At 37.1% G+C, this 27,298-nt stretch overlaps 3 protein-coding genes across 10 annotated transcripts in view; 2 read left to right on the forward strand and 1 right to left on the reverse strand.

The window, feature by feature from the left end:
• The window catches only part of LOC306878135 (collagen alpha-6(VI) chain-like), a 38,586-nt gene extending 35,867 nt beyond the window's left edge, over positions 1 to 2,719 (forward strand). The window contains exons 39-41 of the mRNA XM_079430274.1: positions 815 to 985; positions 1,619 to 1,666; positions 1,783 to 2,719. Of these exons, the coding sequence (XP_079286400.1) occupies positions 815 to 985; positions 1,619 to 1,666; positions 1,783 to 1,955 (392 nt within the window). The 3' untranslated portion in view covers positions 1,956 to 2,719. The remainder of the gene's footprint in view (positions 1 to 814; positions 986 to 1,618; positions 1,667 to 1,782) is intronic.
• On the reverse strand, positions 2,702 to 16,912 carry LOC306878134 (phosphoinositide 3-kinase regulatory subunit 4-like). 8 transcript variants are annotated; one of them, XM_079430270.1, is made up of 21 exons: positions 16,618 to 16,912; positions 15,549 to 16,309; positions 15,324 to 15,457; positions 13,123 to 13,732; positions 12,146 to 12,280; positions 11,738 to 11,959; positions 11,485 to 11,658; positions 11,255 to 11,400; positions 10,918 to 11,121; positions 9,993 to 10,194; positions 9,861 to 9,881; positions 7,550 to 7,647; positions 6,846 to 7,068; positions 6,091 to 6,256; positions 5,836 to 6,006; positions 5,482 to 5,693; positions 5,196 to 5,327; positions 4,464 to 4,564; positions 4,024 to 4,112; positions 3,516 to 3,636; positions 2,702 to 3,428 (listed from the first exon to the last, which is right to left on the reverse strand). In XM_079430270.1, exons 2-21 carry the CDS (start codon positions 16,264 to 16,266, stop codon positions 3,258 to 3,260), a joined length of 4,050 nt encoding a protein of 1,349 aa, XP_079286396.1. In that variant the 5' UTR covers positions 16,267 to 16,309; positions 16,618 to 16,912; the 3' UTR covers positions 2,702 to 3,257. The 8 variants fall into 8 exon arrangements, with proteins under 8 accessions (XP_079286396.1, XP_079286392.1, XP_079286398.1 ...); XM_079430266.1 differs by having other exon boundaries at positions 7,427 to 7,647; positions 16,618 to 16,863; XM_079430271.1 differs by having other exon boundaries at positions 2,703 to 3,428; positions 5,836 to 6,000; positions 16,618 to 16,863.
• Positions 16,913 to 16,930: 18 nt separating this feature from the next.
• Positions 16,931 to 26,359, forward strand: LOC306878136 (2,4-dienoyl-CoA reductase [(3E)-enoyl-CoA-producing], mitochondrial-like). Its single transcript, XM_079430275.1, has 10 exons — positions 16,931 to 17,132; positions 17,567 to 17,766; positions 18,233 to 18,290; positions 18,397 to 18,483; positions 18,574 to 18,721; positions 21,407 to 21,506; positions 23,069 to 23,141; positions 23,425 to 23,571; positions 23,884 to 23,946; positions 24,032 to 26,359. The coding sequence occupies exons 1-10, from the start codon at positions 17,064 to 17,066 to the stop codon at positions 24,089 to 24,091; spliced, it is 1,005 nt and encodes a 334-aa protein (XP_079286401.1). The 5' UTR covers positions 16,931 to 17,063; the 3' UTR covers positions 24,092 to 26,359.
• Positions 26,360 to 27,298: the final 939 nt, after the last annotated feature.

Here is a 27,298-nt window from a genome sequence, read left to right on the forward strand (position 1 = left end):
TCAAGCAACATGGATTCTGTGCCTCTCCACTCTTCCTCCAGACTCTGGGACCTCGATTTCCAAATGAAATGCAAAATTTACTTCCATCTGAAAAGAGGACTTTGGACCACTGAGCAACAGTCCAGTTCTTTTCCTCTTTAGCCCAGGTAAGACGCTTCTGACGTTGTCTCTGGTTCAGAAGTGGCTTGGTAGCCCTTTTCCTGAAGACGTCTGAGCGTGGTGACTCTTGATGCACTGACTCCAGCTTCAGTCCACTCCTTGTGAAGCTCTCCCAAGTGTTTGAATCAGCTTTGCTTGACAGTATTCTCAAGCTTGCGGTCATCCCTGTTGCTTGTGCACTTTTCCTACCCAAATTCTTCCTTCAGTCAACTTTGCATTTAATATGCTTTGATACAGCACTCTGTAAACAGCCACACCTTTCAGTAATGACCCTCTGTAACTTACCCTCTTTGTGGAGGGTGTCAATGTTCATCTTCTGGATCATTGCCAAGTCAGCAGTCTTCCCCATTATTGTGGTTTCAAAGAACAAGAGATACCCGGAATTTATACTGTAGGGATGGCCATTAATTGAAACTCAAATGTAAATATTCTAATATTTTGAGTTACTGATTTTTGACTTTCATGAGCTGTAAGCTCTAATCACCAAAATTAAAACATAAAAACTTTTGAAATGTTTTACTTTACATGCAATGAATCTAAAATATATGAAAGTTTCACTTTTTGAAATAACTTACAAGAAAAAAATTAACTTTTCCACGACATTCTAATTTATTGAGAAGCACCTGTATATGTATATGGTGCGTTTTGCTTTCAGATCCATGTCACCTGAACAGTGACCGTGGCACTATCTGTGGTGAATATGTGCAGCGCTGGTACTATAATGAAGCGGTCGGTACATGTTTACCCTTCTGGTACGGGGGTTGTGACGGAAACAGTAACCGTTTTAATTCAGAAAAGGAATGCCTTCAGATCTGTGGCAAGCAAAGTAAGTCCTTTGTGCAGTGTCTCATAAATGCTTTGCTATTAAAGTACATATAGCTGAATGTAATCTAACCTTAAATATAAGATGCTTAATTGTTTAATGTCTGTGTCACTAGCCGAACCAAACCAAGTTGCAAAAATAACTACTGTAGACTTTTAAAGAAGATGTGAATGGAGCTTTTTTAGTTTAAGCTGGTCCTCCAGCCAGGGCAAACTGACCTTCAGCTTCCGTAGAATAATGTTCCTTTTTTAATTCATTTTATAATAACAAGTGAGATTTCAATGGTATGTTTACAGTGGAACTTCAAAATGTCCCCGGTTTCCATTTCTGAAATCTGGTCAGTCTTTCGGCCTGAATAGCTGAAAAGTTGGCCAAAATCCTTCTAAATCAACAGCCAACATACCAGTCTGAAAGACCGACGAAGACCAGCAAAACAGATTAGTCTAGTTCAATGTATTTTTCATTTTTCTGCAGAGTTGTTTGGAAAAGCATGTAGTCCCACCCAAAACTCAAACCATGAACAATTTGGAGTTCTAATTTTCAATTCTGTTCTGTTGTAATTCACACAATCACACAGGGTACTTTGTCTATATAAAATAACTTCTGAAACATTCTTACTCTTTATTCAATCTCCAGATCCTGAAGTAATCCTGCAGACAAAAGAGGAAACAGCATTAGTGGATGGTGAGAAATGAGCTGTCTCTGTAATTGCTTGTCTGGATTTTGCTGACTCTCGTGGTTAAAAGGATTTCATCTGGTGATTAAAATATCAAACTCTTTCCTGATGTTTCCACTCACAGATGTGTGCTTCATGAAACAGGATGTGGGGCCCTGCAGTCACTATGTTTTAAGCTGGCACTATGACATCCAGCAAAACAAATGCATTCACTTCTGGTTTGGAGGATGTGGAGGAAACAAAAACAGGTTTAACACGCAGGAGGAATGTGAAGCTCTTTGTGTAAGAGACATTTAACCAGGATGACTTTCCAAATGACACTTTTGAGCAAAGACTTTCTTCACCCTCATATTTAGCAATCATTCTCTCTGAGCTAGAAAATTATATTTGTGCAGGTTCTATCCGGCACCCCAACAAAATAGCAAATAAGTATATTTTTTTATGTTAATGGTCAGCCAGGTATGGAAGCTTTCCTGTTTCTGCCAAGGAAAAAAAAAGGTGCTTTTTATAGTAAGTAATTACTTAATAATTTTAATCTGTTTTTAATCTCGCAATTCAGACTTTTTTCTCAAAATTGCAAGTATTTTTTAAAATCTGATTTGTGAAATAAAAAGTCACAATTAACTTTTAAAAATTTGTATCAGTTGGCAGAAATCTCTATAAGTCACGTCGTTGCTGATAGCCTTGTAAGCAGCGCGCCGACATATAGTGCTGTTGCCGTCCCGAGTTTGAATCCCGATCCCGCCCCCATCTCTGGCAGTTCTGATCTGTCCTATCATAATAAAGGAAAAAATGCCAAAAATAAATCTAAAAAAAAAACTTCTGTAAGTCACATTGCGTAGATTAAAATGTCAAAGTTTTCCAGTGAAGATGTTCTGTGACAGCACTAGTTATGTGCAATAACATTTTTTGGTACTGTTTTGATTCAAATAGTTTTCAATAATTACACATTTGTTAAAATGTATGCATTGTTCTTCAATCTTTAAAAATTGTGAAAACTGCTCACAACCTATTTTACTTCTGGTTTTCCAAAATAAAGAAAGTAAAGTTGGACTTGATTTTATTCATTTGGGAATCCATGGGTCATTTTAGTTTTATGTTAATTTGAGACAATGCTAAATATGCTGTGCTCAATGTTTGGTTTTACGCCAAAAAAGCAAATACATATATGCCATGGGATTTATTCAGTAATATCCATAACTATTACACAGTGATTATAATGAAAGTTTCAATCTCATCCATGTCTTGCACTCAGGCCTCAAAACAAAACTACATGGGTTTAGCAGTGCAGAAATAACACTATGAGTGTAACTACTGCGTGAAACACTGTTTTAGCTCACTGTGTCCTGTTGTCTGCAGTGTGATCATATTGTATGACCTTGATATTCACATAAAGCACAGAAAAACAAAAACATACAACGCAAACTGTTCACACACAAACTGTGAGCTTTCACGGTTTTATATATAGTTACATTTCATTTTTTAAAGTGGATTTAATCCTAAATGACTTAATTATATTAATTGGCATTATATTTAAATTTACAGTGCACTTGATCTGATGTCCATTTAACGGTGTCCCATCTTGGCACAGTGTTTCTCTCACTTCCAGACTTTGACAATGCCATCTCTAGAGGAGGTGACTATAAAGCCCTGGGTGGTCTGGAAAGTCGCAATATCAGTAATGATGTCGTGGTGACCCACAGGAAGGGATTCTGGGCCACGGCGGGGTGTGTCCTCAGTGGATCCGCTTTTCTGTTTACTGTGGATCTCCTGGTAAGTTCAAAGGAGACAGAAGTGACGATCAGTCAAATATAAATGTGCAGAAAACAGAACATCAGATGGAAATTAGCTTCAGACCTGTACTACTTCTGTTCCTTCTATGATCTTGCGGTTGTAAAACACAGAAGGACAGTGAAGCGAGTCGTTTGCACCGCCTGCGACGATGTATGACCTCTCAGGGTAGGCCAAATCCCAAAACCTGCAGATATCATACAGAACACACTCAAATTCAAAACATGCTCAATATATCTGCACATGCTCTCATAACCTTGGGAATGTAAAACCTTTGCACCCAATTAATGATATTTGCTTGTGGAAATATTGGTTGTGTCTTAATCTGAATGCAGCTGATTTTGTATGAAGGTATCATCTGAAATTCAACTGAGGGTTGGAGATATTTGGAAAGCCCTTAAATCATTTGAATGGAAACGAAAATAGCGCTTTTAAATCTGAAATATTTCACATTAATGTGGATGTAGTCTTTGTAAACAGGTTGTGCAAACACTGGATTCAAACAAACCTTGATGCCTTCTAACCTGCTAAATCATCACCCCTCGACAGTGATTAGTTTGCTAATTAGCCTCACCTGATTCGCATGTCAGATCCAGCTGTAAGTAGGAGAGGATTGCCATCAGCAGGGCTGCAGTATATCCCATGAACACTGTGAGGAGAGGGCTGTAGAGAACAACAGATTCCAGTGTAATGATCGCAGGCAAGCCTGAATTTATTTATTATTATGAAAGTGTATTGTGATGCAAAAGTGACAACCAGTGTTGCCAACTGCTTTCAATTGAAAGTAGCTAAAACTGGTAGCTTAATGTCACTAGATGACATCATAATGGCAAATTCACTGATCTGTATAAAGATGAATATAGATTAGTGGGCAAGATGAGAACTTAGATAAGGTTTGTCCAAGAGGTTGTTATATCTGTCCCTAAACTCTTGAAAAAAAGTCTCAAAAGGGGTGGGGAAGTTGCTAAATCTAGCTACAAAATTTCTAAATTGGCAACACTGATGACAACATACCTGCATCTCTGAAAGTGGAGGTGCAGAGCTAGCCCACAGGGTGAACTTCCTGTCTCCGGTCTCCATATCCCACATGGACACCTCATTGTTACCTTGGACAGCTGAAGAGAATGAGAAAAACCTTTATAAACATACTCTATATATTTATATATTTAAGAAATCAATACTTGGTAACACTTTATTTTATGGTGTCCATAATACAGAGTAATTACCTAGTTTAGTAGTAGCCGTTGTACTTGCATGCAATAAAATGTACTTACCATGTAACTAAGTTATGGAAAAGCCTGTACTTACAGTTTGTAATTATATAGATGTAATAGGCAGCTACTGGTAGGTAATTAAGTACTTAATTAGGTAATTACTCTGTATTATGACACCTTAAAATAAAGTGTTACCCAATACTTTTATTCTGAAAGGATACATTCAATTCCTCAAAAGCGACAGTAAAGACTTGTAATTACAAAAAAATAAAAAATCTGATAAATGCTGTTCCTTTAAACTTTCTATCAACAATTGTTTTCAACATTGAGGATCTTGAGCATCAAATCAGCATATTAAAATGATATGTGATGGAGTAATTGCTTCTGAAATCTGCTTTTCCATCACCAGACTAAATTATATTTTAAAATAAAAAAAAGCTATTTTAAATTGTAATAGTATTTTAAAATATTGCTGTTTTTTACTGTGTTTGTTTAAAAAATGTAGCATTGGTGATCATAAGAGACATTTTACCTGCAATGACAGAAGACTGATAGAGTGGATGCATCAGCAGGCGTCTGATTCTCGCTCGGGCTGGGTGGGAGTGGCTGGAAATTGGCAACTGAAAACGCATATCCCAGCAAGCCATTGTACCATTACTTGTGCCTGTGTAAGTAGGACATAAAATAAGTCAAATCTTGACAGAGCAAACATTATGAATCACTATAATGGTATAGGAATTTCTTGAAAACATTCTTCTGTAATTTGGGTTTTGATTGGCACACGTCTGCTTCACTATCCAACTATCCAGCTCTCTTACCCACACACAGCCAACACTGGTGCATGTCCACAGCAAAGGAAGTGATGAGGCCTTGGCGCAGGTCATGGCGGAGGGTCCAGGCATTGCTATTGCTGCGGAGATCCCAACCCACCAAAAAGCCGTTCACAGTGGCATAGGCCAGAACCGTCTGTGCCCCTGAGTTAAAGTGATGTATGTCCACCGCACAACCCTCATCCTTTGGGTCCAAGAATCTGGAAGAGACAAATGGCTCGCTTAATGGCTCACTAATCTGACTGACCTGAGTGTGATGGTCTTGATTTACTCATTTGTACCGTTGTATAGCAGCACACAAATTCAGGATGCTACAAGTGGAGTTACATGACCTGCACACACCTGGTCTGACAGGGCTGGACTTTGGGTGATTTGGGCGGCTTGTTTGCCTCAACTGCAAGAAGCTGGATGGAACCATTATCTGATGCAACAGCAAGGTAATGTGACCCCTGACAAAAGGTCAGTGTTTTCACATGGCCTCCAATCCGAGAATACGTCAACACAGACCTGAAACTATCGCATTTTCAATCATTTCAGCTCACATAATGGTAAAAAACAACCTAGACAATTTATAGACATTGTATAGATATTATCCACCTTGTGGTGGTCGTCTTGCCCTCAATTTTCTGGCTGTCCCAGATCTTTACAGTTCCATCATTGGAGCATGTAGCAAAGATGGAGTGCTCGTCAGAGACTCGGATTCGGTTCACGGCAGATTTGTGCTCGTGGAGATGGGCCACTAGAAGACCTTTCGGATGCCACCCTGCAATGTTAAAGCTGCAGTTACCAGTGAAAATAACCTGTGTGAGGCAAACGAGCTAGAAAACCCTAATCAACTCTAATTTAAAGTAGATAAACCACAGTAAAACCACCCTTCTCAAAAAAACAGTTACACTATAAGCCACTAACAAAAAGTTACTTAATGGAGCAATAGGCTATCTTTTAAAACAACTACATGATATTAAGAATTTGAACATCATCAAACATATATTAGCAGTTTGTTGTCAGTAATGTTTTATCACCACTCCCAGTTTCTGTTAATAATATATTACAGTACTGTCCAGTGTTATCAAACAGCATAATGAACAGCAGCATTTTTCTAATGATTTCGTTACAAAAATATATAATACTGCAGAACAAATAGCCGAAATCAAATAATTTTTTTTTTTAATCATTTACATAACCCAAGTAAAAGGTACTTTTAGCTTTTATTTCCCAATTAAAATGTCTTTGCATGAAAAAGAGGTCAACAAAAAAGTCAGCTGCAGATGATTTCTGTACAAGATCTAGCAAGCACAGGCTAGAAAGCCACAAAATGTACTTGTATTAGTGAGGTGACGTGACTGCTGTACCTGGCAGCGGAGGCTTGCTCTCCCACTCTGCACTCTCCATCATCTGTTTGGCCATGCGTTCTGCATTGCATTGCTCTCTTTTCTGCTGCACCAGCTGCTGTAGCTCTGCCTTGCATGTGGTGATGCGCCGCTGGTATGTGGACACTCCAGATACAGACTGTACCACTTGAATAGTAGGGAGCGCTGTGGTTTTCCTGGACTGCATAGCTCCACTTTCAGGAATCTGAAGAGCAACGGGGAGTGGTTTAAGAAAGATTTTAGTCGTTTATCATCAGTATTATTTAAGAACATGCCAATATAATTAATCTGGGAAAATCCAGCACATTCCTGCATGTTTGCAAGCATGACAGAACATATCAGATGACTGATATGATTCAAAGCCTTTACAGACTACAAAAATGACGGAAAATGTCAGATGACTGATATGATTCAAAGCCTTTACAGACTACAAAGCTGCAACATGGACAAATGCACACTAAAAAAAAGTGTTGATGAAAAAAGGCTGATGGAAGAGGCTGAAAGGAGAGAGCAGAGAAAGAGCAGGGGAGGGATGATAGCACACTGTCGGCTCAGCGGTCGACCTGGGCTGAGGATGGAATATGAGGGAGGTTAAGAGTCTTTGAGGAACTCTCAGATCGCAGGCGCTCTCCGGCCAGAGTTCCGTTGGGCTCCCCACCACTGCTCGGAACTAGAACATTAGGTACCGTCGAGGGCGTCTGCGCTGAGCTGGGAGGGTCCAGAGAACCAAACATGCTCTTCCACTCTTCGTTCAAGTTGGAGTCCTGTTTCGTGTGTTTGCGAGCTGCAAGAAGAGAGAAAAAATTGACATAAAAGTGGTTCTGATAGAAGATGCATTTCTGGTTTCTAAAACACTTGCCCCCGGTTTCATAGACTAGGCTTAAGTCTAGTCCCAGACTAAAATGGAAGTCTGAGCTGTTTCAACTGAAAGAAACTTGCACTGACTGATCTTAAAATATATCAGTGCCTTTGTATTGTCTCAAGATGGACACCAGTAATGTGTTTTTCTAAGGCACGTTTATAAAATTTACTTCAATGTCCTAATTGAACTATAGTCTAAACTCTGTCTGTGAAACCGGGCATAAGTGCTCAGTTAACGTGTTATTATGCAGACTGACGTGTAAAAGAAATCAGGCAACTGATTTAGTCAGTATAGTACGTAAATTAATATTAGATCAAAAAGTAAATGTTTTCATAGAAGTGCGGCAAACAGAATAAAACGTTATTTCCTAAATACACTAGAAATGAAGAGGACTATACAATATGTTGAGATCATTAACTCTCAGCAAATAAATATGCAACTTCATCTATAGCAGCAGTTTTACAAGCCCAGATTCATTTTTTTTTTACTTACTCAAAATGTGTGAGGACTAAAAGTATAAATCTATTAAAGGGGTCCTATAGGGTGCTTTTTCACTTTTTGAATTTTAGTCAGCGGGTAGTGTGTATGTTTGGGCATAAAACTATCTACAAAGTTACAAATCTCAAAGTCCACTCCAAAGGGAGATATTTCGTTTAAAAAAAATCCCTTTTCAAGAACTACAACGAACGGCTCGTTTGAACTACAAAGTTGTTTTCCTGTATTTGTGACAGCACAATTTTTAAATCCCGCCTACGGAAATTTGAATGGTTGGGGGGTGGGGAAAACCCTTGGTTGAGCACTGCACTTTCAAAATCGAAACCAAGTGCAGGTGTTTTATCACTGTATTTCTGATGGAAACCAACAGTTTTCAGAACATTTTGGATGTCGTTTTCATTTCATCTTGCATATAATGTCTGATAAAGCAGCGTTTGTTGTGTACAGCGTTACCGGGGAAACCTCGCGCTCTCCTGCTCCAACAGCGCCTCCTGCTGGCAGAGAATTAATTTGTATATATGTGCAGCCACAAATAGTGTAACTCTGTGGGACTATGGTATAAATAAATTCAACTGTAAAACAGTTTCAGTGCAATTCATGTTATAATGTTAGAATTAAAACAATAAACATAATGCATATTACCGTTGCACTTTACATAGTCAATGCAGTTATTTTTAAGCTGTTATTGACATCCTATCTAAAACTTGATTTAGCCAAAAACAATAACATTACCACTTTAATATGTCTTGCAATATCCGTGCATGCAAAGGTTCTGCGCGATCCTCTTGTTCAATATTCTCGAGGTCTGAATTGATATGGTAATATTGACGAACTTGCTGTTTTGGCAAGGGGCGGGGCAATAAAAACGCAGTCGAACCACCAAGCATGAGAGCATGTTCTAGTACACCCCCAAAACAAAATCAAGACTTTGTAAAAGAGCATAATAGGACCCCTTTAAAGTATAAATATATCTTTATCCATAGGAATGGGGTCCCTTCTAAAATAATAATTTTTTTAAATAATTTTAGAATATTTTTGAAAAAAAGATTAACACAGGCTACATTTATTAGATTAAAAATACAGTAAAACAGTAACGTGTAATTTCGATTTTAAAATATTTTTAAATTGAAGGTATTTTATAATCACAAAGCTGAATATTTAGCAGACAGTCTGATATGCTTATTTATTATTCTGATATGCTTATTTGGTGCTTATTTCAGGACTCTTTAATGAATAAAATGTTTAAAAGAACAGCATTTATTTAAAATAGAAATATTTTGTAACATTAAATCTGTTGCTTGTGATCATTTCCATGCATTCTTGCTGAATAAGAATATTAGTTTCTTAAAAAAAACAACTTTTGAATGCTAGTGTATACTGGAAAATCTATAACCTTTATGACTGAATTAATTCAGTCAGCAGCAACACTCTGAGAGTACTACCACTTGTTTGTAACAAACTGACTGCAACAAAAAAGCATTATTAGCCAACTGTCGTGCAAAACAAAGTGTATCTATCCACATCACATCTGCCTGTTATCGTGAATTCTCAGATTTAGATGCACAAAGCCTCCAAGTTAGTCAAAGTGAGTGATTATAACTTCAAACAGAGCTCAGCTGCTTGAGATCTAAACAATATACCAGAGGCAGAAGGGATGAAGTCTGCAATCAAATGAAAATTAAAGACATTAATTAATTTAAATGGCGACCCAATGAGAAGTGTATACATATCCTCAAATAACAGTAAATATGAATGCAGACAGTGTCACCCACCTCTCTTGTCTTCAAACTCCTGCTTGGGCTTGATTAGGTCCACCTGTCGGCCAGTGATGCCCAGTGTACCGAGATCAATGACTCCACTGTGGCCTCCATCACTCAGGTGGCTCTGGTCTATGATGTTGGATTTGGCCTTGTTGGACTTGAGCATGAAGTCTTTCAGAGTTAGGAGCTTGTCCTCCTCAGCCTCCGTCATCCCCTGATAGAAATCACATGATACGGCTTAACTTAATTTATACAAGTGTGACATAAGTCAAGGCAACATGCCTTATTGTTTCTGAAACAACACCTCTATTAATCGGTCATTACTCATTTGATGGCATTCTACTGGAAGAACATAGAAGGTCCATCCATTGACCATTGGCTGAAAGATTTGGCACATATTGTATTGGAAAGAATAGCCTACAGTACAAAGGGCAAACTAAAGGACTACCATAAAACTTGGGATCTGTTTATACAGTTTCTGGAATTTAACCAAATATTGGCACAGGCAAAAAATACCTCTCACTCTACTGATTGATATGCGTATATATACACTTTTGTATGTGAAAATATGTGAATATATCTGTTTTAGCCTTTGTATAACAACTTCTACCTGTATAATTGAATTTGTGGATGCTTGGTGGGTGGGGAGTTAAGATATATATATACAAATTTTGTTATGAATATCTTATGTCTTTTATTTACAATAAAAATGTTTTAAAAAACAGTCATTACTCCAGACTAGGGTTAGGGTCAGTGCAAAGTGCTATATCACAACAGAAGTGTTACTCTAAAACGAAGTAATTATTTCCTCATTTAAAAATGATTTTGCACAAAGAAATCTGAACTAGCAGCCTCTTACATTAATGAGGACAATAAAATTTTTTATATTAAAATAAAATAAATCAATAGTAATTAAAAAAAAAAAAAAAATCCTGACCTGTGAAAGAAGTTTCTTAAGCAGCTGGGCAATTGCGGGATCCTCAGGAACAGGGCATTCTGGGATGGAGCCGTTGCGCTTTTTTTGGCGGAGTAACAGGTGTCTGAAGAGGCTTCCGATGTCTTTGGAACGCAGCGCATAGTCAAAGATGGCACGACTAATGGGTTCTTTCAGCACACTGAGCAACACAATCTCTTTATCTATCTGTCCAAAGAGAGAAAAAGAGTTGAAAATTTAAGTCAAAATTCTGTCATATGTCGTTCCAAATCTGTATAACTTCCTTTCTTCTGTGAAACACAAAAGGAGCATTTTATTCAGAGTAGTTGTGACTAATCACCTGTATAATAGGCTGTGTGATGAAAGGGTTGAGATGAGGCATGAGTTTGCAGTAGACGTCAGCGATGTTGAGGTGCTGAGCGACAACAGTGATGAAACCCACAGCTCCATAGCGGATCCACAGATTGGGGTGACACAAGAAAGGAGCTGTGGAACAGTAACAATTATACAAAATAATTATGAAGCAAATTAATTATACAACTGCGTACAAGAGAGCAGAATTTCTCTCACCAATATCACTGACAAACTCGTAGATGTGAGGTTTCTGCAGTAGCCCCAGCTGACACATGCAAGTGAGAGCATTGAGAGCTTTATAAATGACAAACTCCTCAGCATCACTCAGGCCTTGCTGCAGAAGAGGCTTCAGGATGGAGGAACTCTGCCAGCCTACATATGCTGCTACACCTGCAGGGAGGAGGAGATTTGATTATATGTTGTGAGTGACTGTCTGATATTATATGAAGTGACTGTGATGGCAACCTACCTACTATGCTGTCAAAGAAAGCTCCCCGGAGGTGCCAGTCGTTTTTGTCATTGAGGAAGGTGATCATGTGGGATAGAAGGACGTCATTGGCTTTCTGCCTGCCGAAGAATACGCAGAGGTGTGTGATGCCATTCTCCATCAGCGTCTGTTTGACGATGTTCTCAGGGTCGCTCAGTAAAGTCACCACCTTCTGCTGAACCATCTCGTGCAAGGCCTGCAGCTCTTTGGACAAGGGATGGATCATATCCACAGCATTTTAATGACAGCATTAGAATGTTTCCATGCAAGCTGGCTATTACTGTAGTGCAAAATGTTGAATCTTACATTGGGATTTATACAGACAATATCTATTAACCTTTTTTTAAGACTACCATAAAAGTGAGATTTTATTGAAGGGCAGACATTTACCTGAATCATAGTTTTCATTTGGGTGAAGAGTTTCTTCTGTGTCCTCTCCATTGAGGTCTTGTTCAGAGCTCAAATTATTCTCTTGTACCAGCTCCAGAAAACGAAGCGCTGTCTCCGCCAAGTGTGCTATGTTCTCTATAATATAATATAATATTCAAATATTTGGGGTAGGTAAGATTTTTATTTTTTGCTCACCCAGGCTGTGTTTATTTAATTGAAAATAATTAAAAAATAATAATATTGTGAAAAATTATTACAATTTAAAACAACTGCTTTATATTTTAATTAGTGCGGTCAAACGATTCGCGATTAATCGCATCCAAAATAAAAGTTTGTTTACATTATGTGTGTGTACTGTGTATATTATGCATATATAAATACACACACATATAGCATATATTTTGAAAATATTTAAATGTATATATTTATATTCATATGATTTATCATATAAATTTAATATATAAACAACTATTTTCTTAAATATATGCATGTGTGTGTATTTATATATACATAATATACACAGTACACACACATTATGTAAACAAACTTTTATTTTGGATGCGATTAATCGTTTGACAGCACTAATTTTAATATATAATTAGCATTTAATTGAAATAGAAATCTTTTTAATAATATTTTAAATGTCACTGCTATCACTTTTGTACAATTTAATAAATCCTTGCAGAAAACTATAAAACTATGAATTGCTTTCTTTAAAAAAAAAAACTGACTGACCCCAAACTTTTGAACTGTAATATAATACGGAATTGCATTAAATTATATAAATATATATTCAAGTCAATATGGAATGGTGTGATCTAAGAAATATCAAAGAATTTCCATAATGATTTGATTTATTTAAAATCAGAGACTGACTGGACTGTGAAAACTGAAGTATTTACACTTTTAAAAAGAGCAATTTAGACAAGACAATCTAGAAACCATTCACTCCAGCATTTGTTTTAGCACTAAATTACCTGCATAAGCAAGTCTGACAATTGTGGCTTCATCTTGGGCCAAGTGGGCAATGCCAGGTAAAATGTATTCTGGGTAGATATTGACATCATTGCGAGGAACCTCCTTGACCAGTGCCAGCACTTTAGTCAGTGTGCGGACAGCCTCAGCCCTGACGCGCGGCATAGAGTCATTGCAGAAGTGCAGTAAGTAAGGTGTAATCCTGTCCAGCAGTATCGCCACATTCAGCCGGCCTGCCAGATGAAGAATCAGTTCCAGCGCTGCCAGCTTAGAGTCGCAGAAACGTAGTGTCTGCAGACAGGATGTGATCACTGAAACCAGTACCACAAGCCCTTGTTCCTTGGATAAACTAAGCTCCTGAGATGCTTTCTCCTGTTTTTCAGTCTTTCCCGCCTGCCCGCCACTGCACAGGTTATTGAGGATGTTCTCCAGGTTTTTACGAATGACCAACACCCTTTCGTCAGCAGATTGGAAGGTCTCCTTAGCAAACTGAGCCATGTAGGGCTGAAGGAAAGTATAAAAGATTTCTGGGAAAGCTTTGCCTCGCTGCTGCTTTAGATATTCTTCAGCTGTCAGACGCTTTTCCGGTTCTCGCTGCACCATTTGTGCAACCTGCATAGAGTGGATGAAATTATACAGAGTACTCCCTAGTTTCTAACTAAGAGTACTTACTAGTATCATATTATTTATTAACTGTATTAATTATTATACAGTCATGGCCAAAAATATCAGCACCCTTGGTAAATATGATCAAAGAAGGCTGTGAAAATTAATTTGCATTATTAATCCTTTTGATCTTTTATTTTAAAAATTCACAAAAATCTAACCTTTCATTGGATAATAAGAATTTAAAATGGGGGGGAAATATCATTATGAAATAAATGTTTTTCTCAAATACACATTGGACACAATTATGTGCACCCCTAGATTCTTATGAGTAAAATATCTTTGAAGTACATTCCCATTCATATTCACAATTTTGAGCACTCCAGGGTGATTATGAACATGAAATTATCCAGCCATGGCTTCCTGTTTCACAGAAATATAAATAGGAGGGAAAACAAAGCCCAAATTCCCTTAATCATCCATCACAATGAGAAAAACCAAAGAATATATTTCTGATGTGCAGCAAAAGATAATTGAGCTACACAAATTAGTGAAGTGGCTTTAAGAAAATAGCTAGAGCTGTGAAAATTCCCATTTCCACCATCAGGGCAATAATTAAGAATTTCCAATGGGTCACGGGGCACAAAACCAAGAGAAGAAGCACCGTCATGGAGCTGTGAATCTAAAGGGTCTGGAGAGATTCTGGATGAAGGAATGGTCTCTGATCTCTTGTCAGGTGTTCTCTAACCTCATCAGGCATTATAGGAGAACATTTAGACCTGTTAAACTGGCAAATGGAGGTTTCAAAAAGCATTGAATAAACGGGTGCCTTTAATTGTGGCCAATGTGTATTAGAGAAAAACATTTATTTCATAATGATATTTCCCCCCATTTTAAATTCTTATTCTCCAATGAAAGGTTAGATTTTTGTGATTTTTTTTTATAAAAGATCAAAAGGATTAACAATGCAGATTAATTTTCAGCCTTCTTTGATCATGTTTACCAAGGGTGCCGATATTTTTGGCCATGACTGTATATCTTATTAAATAAATCACACTACCATTCAAAAGATTGGGGTCAGTAAGATGTTTTGAAAGAAATTAATACTTTTATTCTGCAAGGATTCATTAAACTGATCAAAAGTGACCGTAAAGACATTCAAAATATTACAAAGGATTTCTATTTCTGTTCTTTTGAACTATGTATTCATCAAAGAATTATGGAAAAAAGTAGGCTATTATGATTTCCAAACAAATACTAAGCTGCACAACTGCTTTCAACATGAATAATAATAATAATAATAATGTTTCTTGGGCACCAAATCTGCATATTGGAATAAGACCAGAGTAATGGCTGCTGAAAACTGATCTTTGCCATCACAGAACTAAATATTGTTTTAAAATATATTAAAATAATATTTCACAATATTACTGTTTTTACGGCATTTCTGGTCAAAGAAAAGCAGTCTCAGTGAGCATAAGAAACGTCAAAGCATTACCAACCCCAAACCTTTGAATGGTAGGTAGTGTAAACATTTGTAAAAGATAAAGTGAAATAATACAAAGTATCTAAAAATTAATATAAATAGAAATGCTACCAGTTCTCTAATACTGCAATCTTCAATTTTCATCAGCACTTGTTCGGTTTGGAAATGTCCTTTACGGTAAGCCAGCAATTGTGAGAGGTCGAAGAGTGGGACACCCTCTGTAAACAACTCTGCAATCACACAACCTATCAAAAGAAAATAAAAGAGAAAGATGTTTGAAAAATGTCAATGCATAGGCTTTAAGCAAACTGAAAACGATGTAATGGTAATGAATACCAGCTGAGAAAATGTCCATGGGCTGCTTGAGTTCTCCCCTGGTCCTCTGGCTATTGCTGGAGAGATCCACAAGCGGAGTTGTCTGGTCACTTTCTGTGGCAAACATACTGCCATCCACAAATCTCTCCGGTGCAATGTAGCACGTTCTCCTCCTGGACGTGTCGAAGAAGTAGTTGAAATCTGCAGGGTTGTCTTCAGGTAAGTATGTAGGTTTAAAACTAGCAAAGTCTGTGAGAAGCACCCAGTTCCAGCTTGTCACCATAACGTTCTCTGTTTTAATGTCACCATGACGCACACCAGATTTATGGGCCTGGTCTACAGCATTGAGGAGCTGGAAGGCGATCCACTTCTTCTCCACATTGTTGAGGAACGGTCGCGTGCTGATACGGTCATACAAGTTATCCCGAACATACTGCCGAAATAGTATGGCTGCTTTCTCAGTAAGTGTGGCTTTTTGAAAAGGCAGACAGTTCTGACAGGAGTGCAGTCTGATCTTCAGCTCCTCCAGCTCTTGTTTGTAGCTGGTCAGGGGCAGAGAGGGGTCCTGGATCGCAAAGACCTTAACCACAACCAATCCTTCTCTATGTTTCGCCCGGGCCACTTTGAAAAACCGCGTACTTCCAAGACTCTTGTCATATTCATAATCATGGATGTCAGAGAAGTAACTGTCCACTGAAAGAATCTGTGATGGAGCAATTCCAGCCAGCTGGTTCCCCATCTCACTGGATCAGAGATGGTTGTCCTCAAAGACAAATTTATACCTATTACAGAAAGATAGAAGATGGTTCTGCAGTATATTACAACGTTCAGCTTTTCCTTAAAACTATTACTAATAATTACCTGCAAATGGAGTGGATGCATGCAAAGTTTTGTTATACATTTAGTACGTTATAATCTTCAAATTCAGTATGCAGTCTTCTTCACATCATACAGTGCCATGAGACATAAAATGCTGCATCATATCTGTTACATTACTTTTGCAATTTTCTCTCTATATTGGTTGCCAGTTATAAAGTATAATATATATTGTTTGTTTACAGCATTGATGTAAAAATAAACGGTTGTTTACCTGAATCTTTGAGCCCAGCGCGCTGTCAACTAACTGACTGGTTAGCAATAGTTATTTCCTCCCACCTAACTCAAAATGACATCCTAAATTTTGCCCAGGTTAAAACGAACGTTACTAACAAACATGTCAAATCATACGAACTATATAATATACAGATATTTACATAATAGGGCCGCCTCGTTTGTTATTATGTCTCAGGAGTGAACTCGAGCGGTGTGCGTCTTCATTGGCTGATCTGAGATCTGTTCCTCAGCTCAATAGCGACGCGCTATTGGATGAAATGTCTCACGTGTCTGATCCCAGATCAGCCGGCAAACCGGAAACCGGAAGATATCATTCAACGCGTCAGAGGCGTTACTGAGTCCGACTTGTTTAGTTATGTGCATGTTATGACATTGTTCAAATACGCTTTCTCTCTCTAAAAAAATAATAATAATTTTGACGCAATGGCGCTGTTCAGAGGACTGACCGTGTTAAATAGAGTTTCTCCAAACAAGTGCTTCATACCAGCACGAGTAAGAGTTTTATTGTGTCCATGTGCACTTAAGATTTTGTGCTTGCACTTACAATTTAGTTTCGAAATCTCATAAAATGCTGCCAATATAAAGTAATTTATTTACCTGGAACTTTAGATAAATAAACCATATATAAAATATATGTTTAAGTGTGCATTTTAAAGAATTTAATTTTAAATAGCATGCAAAGTGTGTTATATTTGGGTGAAATTACCTCTTTTAATTGTAATAATGTGCACTAATGTGCATTTCAAACTTGAATTTTCATGTGAGACCTATTGCATGCACTAGAATGTATAATTCTCTAGTTTAAGCAGAGAACTGGCATTGTCATTATGACCTTTCACCCAGTTTCTATTTATAATAGCTAGGCTACTATTATTGACTGAATTAATGTATTAAACTACAATGACCCTCTTTGCATCCTTTAACAGCTGTTTGGAAATGGGACAAACACATTATACCAGAGCCAGCCTCCTCAAGCTAGATTCTTCCCACCTTCTGAAGGTGTCATGCTTCTCCCAGGAACTTACAAAAACAAAGTGGCCTTCATCACTGGAGGAGGAACGGGACTTGGAAAAGCCATGACCACCACTCTGTCTTCACTGGGAGCAGAGTGCATGATAGCCAGCAGGTCAGTTATTCTTCTTGTTAAATAAAAGTATTAAGCAGCACAACTTTGCCGTTTTCAACATTGATAATAGGAAATCATGTTTCTTGAGCACCAAATCAGTATACAAGAATGATTTCTGAAGGATCATGTGACACTGAAGACTGGAATTCAGCTTTGCCACCACAAGAATAAATTACATTTTTAAAATCTGTTCAATTAGAAAAGGGTTATTTTAAATTGTTGTACCATTTGTTTGTTTGTTATTGTTTTTACTGTAATTCCGATCAAGTAAATGTACCCTGGTTAGCATAAAGAATTTTTTCAAAAACATTTAAAAAACAAATCTTTGAACACACCTTCACTTTATTTGTAGGTCTTTATTAGTTCTTGAAAATTGCTGATGCACCCTACAAGCAAAGCCAAAAGTTTAAATCATTTTGAATTTGAGCGATTATTTATCTTAAGCTTTCTGCCGTCACACTTCCAGAAATCTTGATGTTTTGAAGAAAACAGCAGATGAAATCTCACAACAGACAGGAAACAAGGTACCTCTGATTTAGAAAGTCTATGCAAACATGGTTATATTCTTAGAGTAGTTCATGTGGATTCCAGATTATGGTGAAGAACTTGATAAATGTGTTCATGTTTCAGGTCCATGCCGTCCAGTGTAATGTAAGAGACCCTGCTTCAGTGGAGGCTGCTGTTAACCAGCTTGTAAATGATGTCGGCCTGCCTGATGTAGGTTTAGGTCTCCATCTTAACAGCAGTGATGCAATAGATTCAGACAAATACACAAAACTGTTTCTGATATGCTTTGTCAACCCACAGGTGGTGATAAACAATGCTGCTGGAAACTTCATCTCTCCTTCAGAGAAACTTTCTCCCAATGCCTGGAGAACCATCACTGACGTAGTGCTGAATGGCACCGCATATGTCACGCTAGACATCGGGAAACGCCTCATCAAAGCTGAGAAAGGTGATTATTATTTTTAGAGAGATGGAGCAAAGTAGTTGTAGGGTAATAATTCAACTTTTAATTATGATAGACAGCTTACTGTTACAAACAGTTGAGCATAGCGCTAGCAATGCCAAGGGAGTGCAAAAAAATGTGGGTTACACTTTATTTTGATATTCCACTTTAGACATTCTACTAACTATAAGTAACTTTGCAACTACATGTCAACTAACTCTCCGGCTGACGATACACTGGGCAACTTTTTGAGCAATATTCATGGGTTTCAGTCACTCCTGACTTTTTTTGTTGTTTTCTCCTCAAAGTTTAGTGCAGCGTAAACATTCTAGACTCACATAACTGTACTTAGATCAAAGATCAAAAACATCTTGTTGATTTATTAGCTTTAGGTGGAGCACAGCGCAAGTTTTCTGGCAAATCAGCAGCTTTGCATACGAATTTAACCTTTTGCAAGTTTCATTATGAACTTGCTAAATAAAATACTAAAATGTAAAAATGCATCTATGCTTACAAGAAATATTTAATCAAAAGGATCCCATACATCCACATCTCTTGGTAAATAATCCACTGTGATTTGCTGTTATCACAGCTCAGCACAGCAGATAGACGGAATTGAAATTCGGTCCTACAAATGGTGGCCGCACCGCTGTGTGACGTCACATGAAATCCATGAATTGCTGGGCAACTTTGGGTGAGACACAGGGTGAGACACAGGGCCCACAACCGATCTAAAGCTTTCAGATAGAAATGTGTTACCCATTCTCAATGGGAAAGTGCCCAAAAAACATTGCTCAAAGTTGTCCGGCAAAATTGCTCAAAAAATAGACTGTTAGGTTAGGTTTAGGGTTAGTAGAAGAAGTTACTGGCAAAGTTGCTCATAGTCAGTATGTTGTATTTGTGGACCCATCAAAATAAAGTGTTAGAAGACAGTCTACTAATACTCTGACTGCTAGTTGACATCTAGTTGCAAAGTTACTTACTGTTAGTAGAATGTCTAAAGTGGACTATCAAATTAAAGTGTTACCAAAATGTGTACCTAGAATGCAATGTAAGGTTCTTTGGATAAAAGCTTCTGCAAACGGATGTTCGATTGGATGAATGGAAGTAGTTGATTTGGAGTACATGACCACTAGAGGACAGTAAGTGCAAAAAAACAGAGTACTCAAATTACCAATAGTATCCTTCTCCAAATTACTGAAAATCTGCGCTATTTGTTTTAGTGATTCTTTAATAGTTAACAGAATGTTTTGAATTTAATAGAAAGTTTTATCAATCACATATGTGAAAATTATTTTGTGTTGTCCCTCGATTTGTAAAAATGAAAAATAAAAAAGTGTGAAAATTCATGCCCTTGCATCAGAATTCTAAGAAGCTTGATATTGCTTTGAAATAATTGTTTACAATGTACATCATTCCAAAAGTACAGTCACAAAATTACCTAATTTTACATGTAAACATGGTAAACCATGATATTAAATCAGAAATGTATAACCAAAAGTCAATCCATCCAAAAATATAGTCCTATTGCTAAAATTACATTTGATTTTTTTTGTACTGAAGAATTTATGTAAGTGCATTTTTGTTTTTGTTTTTGACACATCAAAATAATTTTCTGAGGTTGCTGGTCACAGATGCTGTCAAAAGAGATAAATATAGAACCCTAAAAGATTTATTTTTTACATTACTGTTCAAATTTTTTATTTTCAATTGATGCATTGATTAATGTCTTTAATGAAAGTAAAGACATTAATAATGTTAAAAAATTTCTTTCAAATTAATGCTGTTCTTTTGAGCTTTCCATTTGTCAAATAATCCTGAAACAATGTATCACGATTTGGATAAAAGTATCAGCAAATCATCATATTAGAATAATTTTTGAAGAGTAATGGGTGCTGAAAATTCACCTTTGCCATCACAGGAATAAAAAAATTACATTTCACAATATATTAAAATGGGAAACAGTTTTTAACAGTAGTATTGTTTTTACTGTAATTTTGATCAAATAAACGCAGCCTTGGCAGCCTGTTTTTCTTCTGCCTGTTGTCTTGATGCTTCTGCTGTAATGAGGTTGCCTGTGGCTTCTTGCACATCCCATGAGCAATGCTTTTGGAAATGTTGCATAAAAAGTTGTCAAAATGTGGGATTTTGTTTTGGTAATCAAGCCTGTTTTTAGAATAGGCTAATTTATGTGCATTCATGCTGTTTTCTGCTCTTTTGTTTTCTGTTAAGATAACAGCTTCTGGCTGTAACCAGTAAGCCAGTGTAATTACTCCTCTGTAAATTAAGACATCATTAGTCTTTATGTACATTTACTTTGCAATGATAAGAACCAAGTATGTGTGTGTGGGTACGATGACAATAAGCAAGATAAGATGATTCTGCTTCATTGCCTCAGTCACATTTGTGTGTGTGTGTCAGAAAGAGAGAGAGATAATTAGCTTCTCAAATTCAGACATCCAGCCTCTCACCTGATTATTTTGACCTCTTGCTGCTTCCTTGAACATTGTGATTACAGACTGTTCATTTACTCCATTAACTCATAGTCTAAAGATAGTATAATATTGATTATAAGTTTGACCTTCACAACACAGTGTTTTATCATCATCTTATTGTGTCACAGGTGATCTGAAGCTTAGTTCCATGTCATTTGAAGCACCAGAAACTGATAATCTTGTTGAATTTCTAAAGGTGCTGCGTTTCTGGCCATCACCACAATCTATGCTGAGAGTGGCTCAGGATTTGTTGTGCCAAGTGCTGCAGCTAAAGCTGGAGTGGAGAAGCTTTGCACGTATGTATTCTGTTACACTTCCGACACGTTTTTAGGTCCAAATTCACCTGGCAGGCAGTGGTCTCCATTGAGGATCAGGTCCTCCTGTCAAATGCCTTTCTAATATATTCTTGGAGGGCTGCATATATTATCATAATGAAGGTGCCGTGTGCTATGTTTCATTTACATTTTAATTGTAAGATGGGGATCTTGATCCTCTCCCCTTAAGGAGTGTTAAATATGCGGAAAATACAACAGGGGGAGGTGAACAGCACACTATCTAACTGATTATTCAGATCATTAATATTAATATCATCTCTGCTGAAATGAATTTAGTTCAATGACAGGATTTCTATATTTATATACATTTATTTGTATATTACACTATCAGTATATATATATATATAGATAGATAGATAGATAGATAGATAGTGTAATATTTTTTTTTTTTTTTTTTTTTTTTTCGTGACGTATTGTCAAGTATGGTGACCCATACTCGAAATTGGTGCTCTGCGTTTAACCCATCCAAGTGCACACACACAGCAGTGAGTAGTGAACAAATGCACACACACACACACACACACACACACACACACACACACCGTGAACACACACCCGGAGCAGTGGGCAGCCATGCTGCGGCGCCCGGGGAGCAATTGGGGGTTCGGTGCCTTGCTCAAGGGCACCTCAGTCGTGGTACTGAGGGTGGAGAGAGTGCTATACATTCACTCCCCCCCCACCTACAATCCCTGCCGGCCGGGGACTCGAACCCGCAACCTTTCGATTACGAGTCCGACTCTCTAACCATTAGGCCACGACTTCCCAAATAATATATAAATAATTGTATAAATATACTACTTATATTAAAATTGGTGATTAACAGAATCACTAACTTGAATCCAAAAAGTTTATCTCAATCAGTTGCCTTGCCTATATATATATATATATATATATATATATTGTAAATATTGTATTATTATTATTCTTTTAGGATATAGTATTAAACTGAATTAAAATTACATATTAAAATATAATTTGTTTTAATCAATAAAATAGATTTATTTTTGTAAAAATATTGTATTATTATTATTATTAATAATAATAATTTTAGGTCATAGTGTTTTTGTTTTGTTTTGTTTTTTCTTAAAATCTTACAAATATTAAAACAGTTTTTTTTTTTACTCAATAAAATAGGTTTTTTTGCTTCTTTGAATTTTCAACGATCCTACAGCACTTATATTCAGGATTTGGACCCTACAAAAAGCTATTTTGCTGAAGTGAAAAGTGGCCACATAATTACACTCTGATTTGAAGTGTGCTCTATACATTCTGTACATAAGATCACCAGAGCCTTAACAGCCCTTTGATTGCATTTTCCTTGGCTTGACCGTGAGCCACCATGTTTCTTACTGCTTCCTCTGTGTGATAAACCTAATTGTAAAAAGCCTGTCTCAGGAAGATAATCGCACCAGAAACTGTGCTGGACATGTCTGATAGATAGGATGAGCAGATGTCCCCAAAAAGTGGATTTCAAATAAATCAGAGCATGTGTAAAAGGTCTGACCGATTCAGTCTACCCACAGGTCTCTGGCAGCAGAGTGGGGCAGATATGGCATGAGATTCAACATTATTCAACCAGGACCAATCAAAACCAAGGTAGTGTGCATGTTTTTAAGTTGCCCTTCTCTGAAAACATTATCATCCAAACCTAGGTCTGTTTATGGAGAAGTAGTGATGTCCAGTTTGTGAATGAATCATACTTCTTGTCAGATCTTTTCAATGAAAACCAGTCTGAATGATTAGGTTTTTAAATTCAGCTCTCTGACTCAATCCCGTTTGGATTATTTTCAAACTTTAAAGCTTTTTATTTTTTAAAGTTTATGTAATCCATCTAAAAAAAAATGTGCTTTACAGTGATTTCTCCTTTATCTTTCTGAAGGGTGCCTTTAGCAGACTGGATCCCACCGGTATGTTTGAGCAGAAAATGTTAGAGAATATAGCCGTGGGTCGTCTGGGAACTCCTGAAGAGATCGCCAATCTTGCCGCCTACCTCTGCAGCGATTATGCCAGCTGGGTATCAGGCGCGGTGAGTTCAGTGACCTTGTGTGAAAAGTGCTTTATCTCTCTGGGTGAGAGCTCACCTAGCATCATCCCCACAGGGCCTCTCCGTTTAGAGCCAAATAGAAACGGAGCCAAGGGTACTCACTCCACCCCTCTTTCCCTCTCTGAGTATTGGAGGGAATTTTGTGAAGAATTAGAGAAAAAAAATTGTGCTCCAGAGATCAATATGGTCCGGCGAATTAATGGCCCTATATTTATAAAGTTAAGGAGCCCTGACAGGGCAGCCAATTTGTTTTTCACAGTGAAAGACAAATTTCCATCTCCTCTGTCCTCACAGATCATTCGAATGGATGGCGGTGAATACGTCTCCTGTGCTGGCGAGTTCAATGGTTTGAAAAAGGTGATTTGTAATAAAATTAGATATTTACAATGAGGAATTTGTATTACTTTATTTATTGTATGTTTGCTTTGATTTTATTTGCTAGGTCACACAGGAGCAATGGGCCATAATGGAAGCAATGATCAGAAGCACAAAAGGATCATAAACCTCTGACAGTTGCAATCTCCAATTGCAGCTCAAAGGATAAACTATTTTAAAATATGATTTTTACATTGTGTAAATTGAGACTTAAATTGTCTTGGCACATGCAAAGCATTGAGCTGTGCTAAATTATAGGCTTGTGTACTTACTGTCCCTGTTTTCATAAATCCTACAAAAACATGTTTTGAGATATTACTGTTTAAAGCATGTAAAAACAATCAACCTGACCTTTTATGGCAGTAAGTATTGGTAGCCTTACAATAACTTTCAACAGCCTTATGATGAAATGACAAAGTAGATATTACAGTTTGATGTACATTAACTTGTTTCATACTTAGAAATACATTTTGTCAAATATATTCTGCAGAATAAATTCTGCCTTATTTCTTATTTTATTCTTGTTTAATTATCAATTTGTGGGTAGAAAATAAATAAGGGAAATACAGGATTTGCTTTGTATTTCTGGAGGGTTTTTGATCTTTGAAAGTGTTTTTATATCAGGCTCCATTCAAATAACCACAGAGTGTTCATTTTCATTTTTTCTCTGCTCTTTCTTCCTGGTGGTTTCCAGTTTAGATTACATTACTGCTTGTGGTGGAGCAAACGCAGTCTTTTGTGACTGATGCTCTTGACAGCATCTGAGAGTATAGAGCACAAAAATACGTGGTGTTGTATCCTTAGGAAAAATGTTCTTGACCTTGTATACAGGTACATCTCAATAAATTAGAATGTCATGGAAAAGTTCACTTATTTCAGTAATTCAACTCAAATTGTGAAACATAATAAATTGAATGCACACAGACTGAAGTAGTTTAAGTCTATGGTTCTTTTAATTGTGATGATTTAGGCTCACATTTAACAAAAAACACAAATTAGTTAATTAATTAATCTCAACAAATTAGAATACTTCATAAGATCAATAAAAAAAACATTTTTAGTGAATTGTTGACCTTCTGGAAAGTATGTTCATTTACTGTATATGTACTCAATACTTGGTAGGGGCTCCTTTTGCTTTAATTACTGCCTCAATTCGGCGTGGCATGGAGTTGATCAGTTTGTGGCACTGCTCAGGTGTAATGGAAGCCCAGGTTGCTTTGATAGCGGCCTTCAGGTAATCTGCATTGTTGGGTCTGGTGTCTCTCATCTTCCTCTTGACAATACCCCATAGATTCTCTGTGGGGTTCAGGTCAGACGAGTTTGCTGGCCAATCAAGCACAGTAACACCATGGTCATTGAACCAGTTTTTGGTACCTTTGGCAATGTGGGCAGGTGCCAAGTCCTGCTGGAAAATGAAATCAGCATCTCCATAAAGTTTCTCAGCAAAAGGAAGCATGAAGTGCTCTAAAATTTCCTGCTAGATCGCTGCGTTGACTGTGGACTTCAGAAAACACAGTGGACCAACACCAGCAGATGACATGGCAGCCCAAATCATCACTGACTTTGGAAACTTCACACTGGACTTCAAGCAACATGGATTCTGTGCCTCTCCACTCTTCCTCCAGACTCTGGGACCTCGATTTCCAAATGAAATGCAAAATTTACTTTCATCTGAAAAGAGGACTTTGGACCACTGAGCAACAGTCCAGTTCTTTTTCTCTTTAGCCCAGGTAAGACGCTTCTGACGTTGTCTCTGGTTCAGAAGTGGCTTGGTAGCCCTTTTCCTGAAGACATCTTGAGCGTGGTGACTCTTGAATGCACTGACAGTATTCTCAAGCTTGCAGTCATCCCTGTTGCTTGTGCACCTTTTCCTACCCAAATTCTTCCTTCCAGTCAACTTTGAATTTAATATGCTTTGATACAGCACTCTGTAAACAGCCACACCTTTCAGTAATGACCCTCTGTGACTTACCCTCTTTGTGGAGGGCGTTAATGTTCATCTTCTGGATCATTGCCAAGTCAGCAGTCTTCTCCATTATTGTGGTTTCAAAGAACAAGTGATACCCGGAATTTATACTGTAGGGATGGTCATTAATTGAAACACAAATGTAAATATTCTAATATTTTGAGATACTGATTTTTGACTTTCATCAGCTGTAAGCTCTAATCATCAAAATTAAAACAAAAAAACTTTTGAAATGTTTTACTTTACATGCAATGAATCTAAAATATATGAAAGTTTCACTTTTTGAAATAACTTACAAGAAAAAATGAACTTTTTCATAACATTCTAATTTATTGAGATGAACCTGTATACTTGTTGATAGTATATAATGAATTATAATGCTTTCATAACACAGATAATCGCATATAAATCTTACTCTTTGTTGAATGCATGATGTTCAGTTTTATTTGTGTACACACTTAGACACAACTGTTCAAAAGTTTGAGGTCAGTAATTTAAAAAAAAAATTTAAATAAAGTAAGAAATTACCGTTAAAATATTGAATTTCTGTTAGATTTGGTTCTCAAGTAACATTTTTATCAATGTTGAAAACAGTTATGCTGCCTATTATTTTGTGATCCATTTTTCAGGATTCTTTGAATAGAAAGTTCAATAGAACAATTAGTTTGAAAGAGAAATCTTTTGTACCAATGTAAATATATTTACTTTCACTTTTTCTTACAATTTAATGCATCCTTGCTGAAGGATCTTAAAAGAAAAACTTACTGACTTTTGAAAGGTTGTGTAATATTTTAATATATAATGTTATAATAGATTGTTTAATATGTAATTCAATATATTTGCTGGACGAAGCCTGAGTCTTGATGGTTTTGGGTCTCAATATGTCCTTATAGTCATTAGTGATAAATATCAGTTAGTCTTAACAGTGGCATTTTCAGGTCAAGCCTAAATCACAGGATATTACTGGCAGTGTGCTAAAATAGCTTATACACTCACCTAAAGGATTATTAGGAACACCTGTTCAATTTCTCATTAATGCAATTATCTAATCAACCAATCACATGGCAGTTGCTTCAATGCATTTAGGGGTGTGGTCCTGGTCAAAACAATCTCCTGAACTCCAAACTGAATGTCAGAATGGGAAAGAAAGGTGATTTAAGCAATTTTGAGCGTGGCATGGTTGTTGGTGCCAGACGGGCCGGTCTGAGTATTTCACAATCTGCTCAGTTACTGGGATTTTCACGCACAACCATTTCTAGGGTTTACAAAGAATGGTGTGAAAAGGGAAAAACATCCAGTATGCGGCAGTCCTGTGGGGGCGAAAATGCCTTGTTGATGCTAGAGGTCAGAGGAGAATGGGCCGACTGA

Source organism: Barbus barbus, assembly GCF_936440315.1.
Source record: "Barbus barbus genome assembly, chromosome: 12".
NCBI lineage: Eukaryota > Metazoa > Chordata > Actinopteri > Cypriniformes > Cyprinidae > Barbus > Barbus barbus.

Coding starts and splice junctions, on each gene's coding strand:
- LOC306878134 (XM_079430266.1), bottom strand. CDS start 16,266: ATGGGGAACCAGCTGGCTGGAATTGCTCCATCACAGATTCTTTCAGTG. Junction 6,257..6,845: donor GAGCAAGCCTCCGCTGCCAG/GTACAGCAGTCA, acceptor TTAACATTGCAG/GGTGGCATCCGAAAGGTCTT. Junction 3,429..3,515: donor AAGGAACAGAAGTAGTACAG/GTCTGAAGCTAA, acceptor TGAACTTACCAG/GAGATCCACAGTAAACAGAA.
- LOC306878136 (XM_079430275.1), top strand. CDS start 17,064: ATGGCGCTGTTCAGAGGACTGACCGTGTTAAATAGAGTTTCTCCAAAC. Junction 17,767..18,232: donor GAGTGCATGATAGCCAGCAG/GTCAGTTATTCT, acceptor TCACACTTCCAG/AAATCTTGATGTTTTGAAGA. Junction 23,947..24,031: donor AGTTCAATGGTTTGAAAAAG/GTGATTTGTAAT, acceptor TTTATTTGCTAG/GTCACACAGGAGCAATGGGC.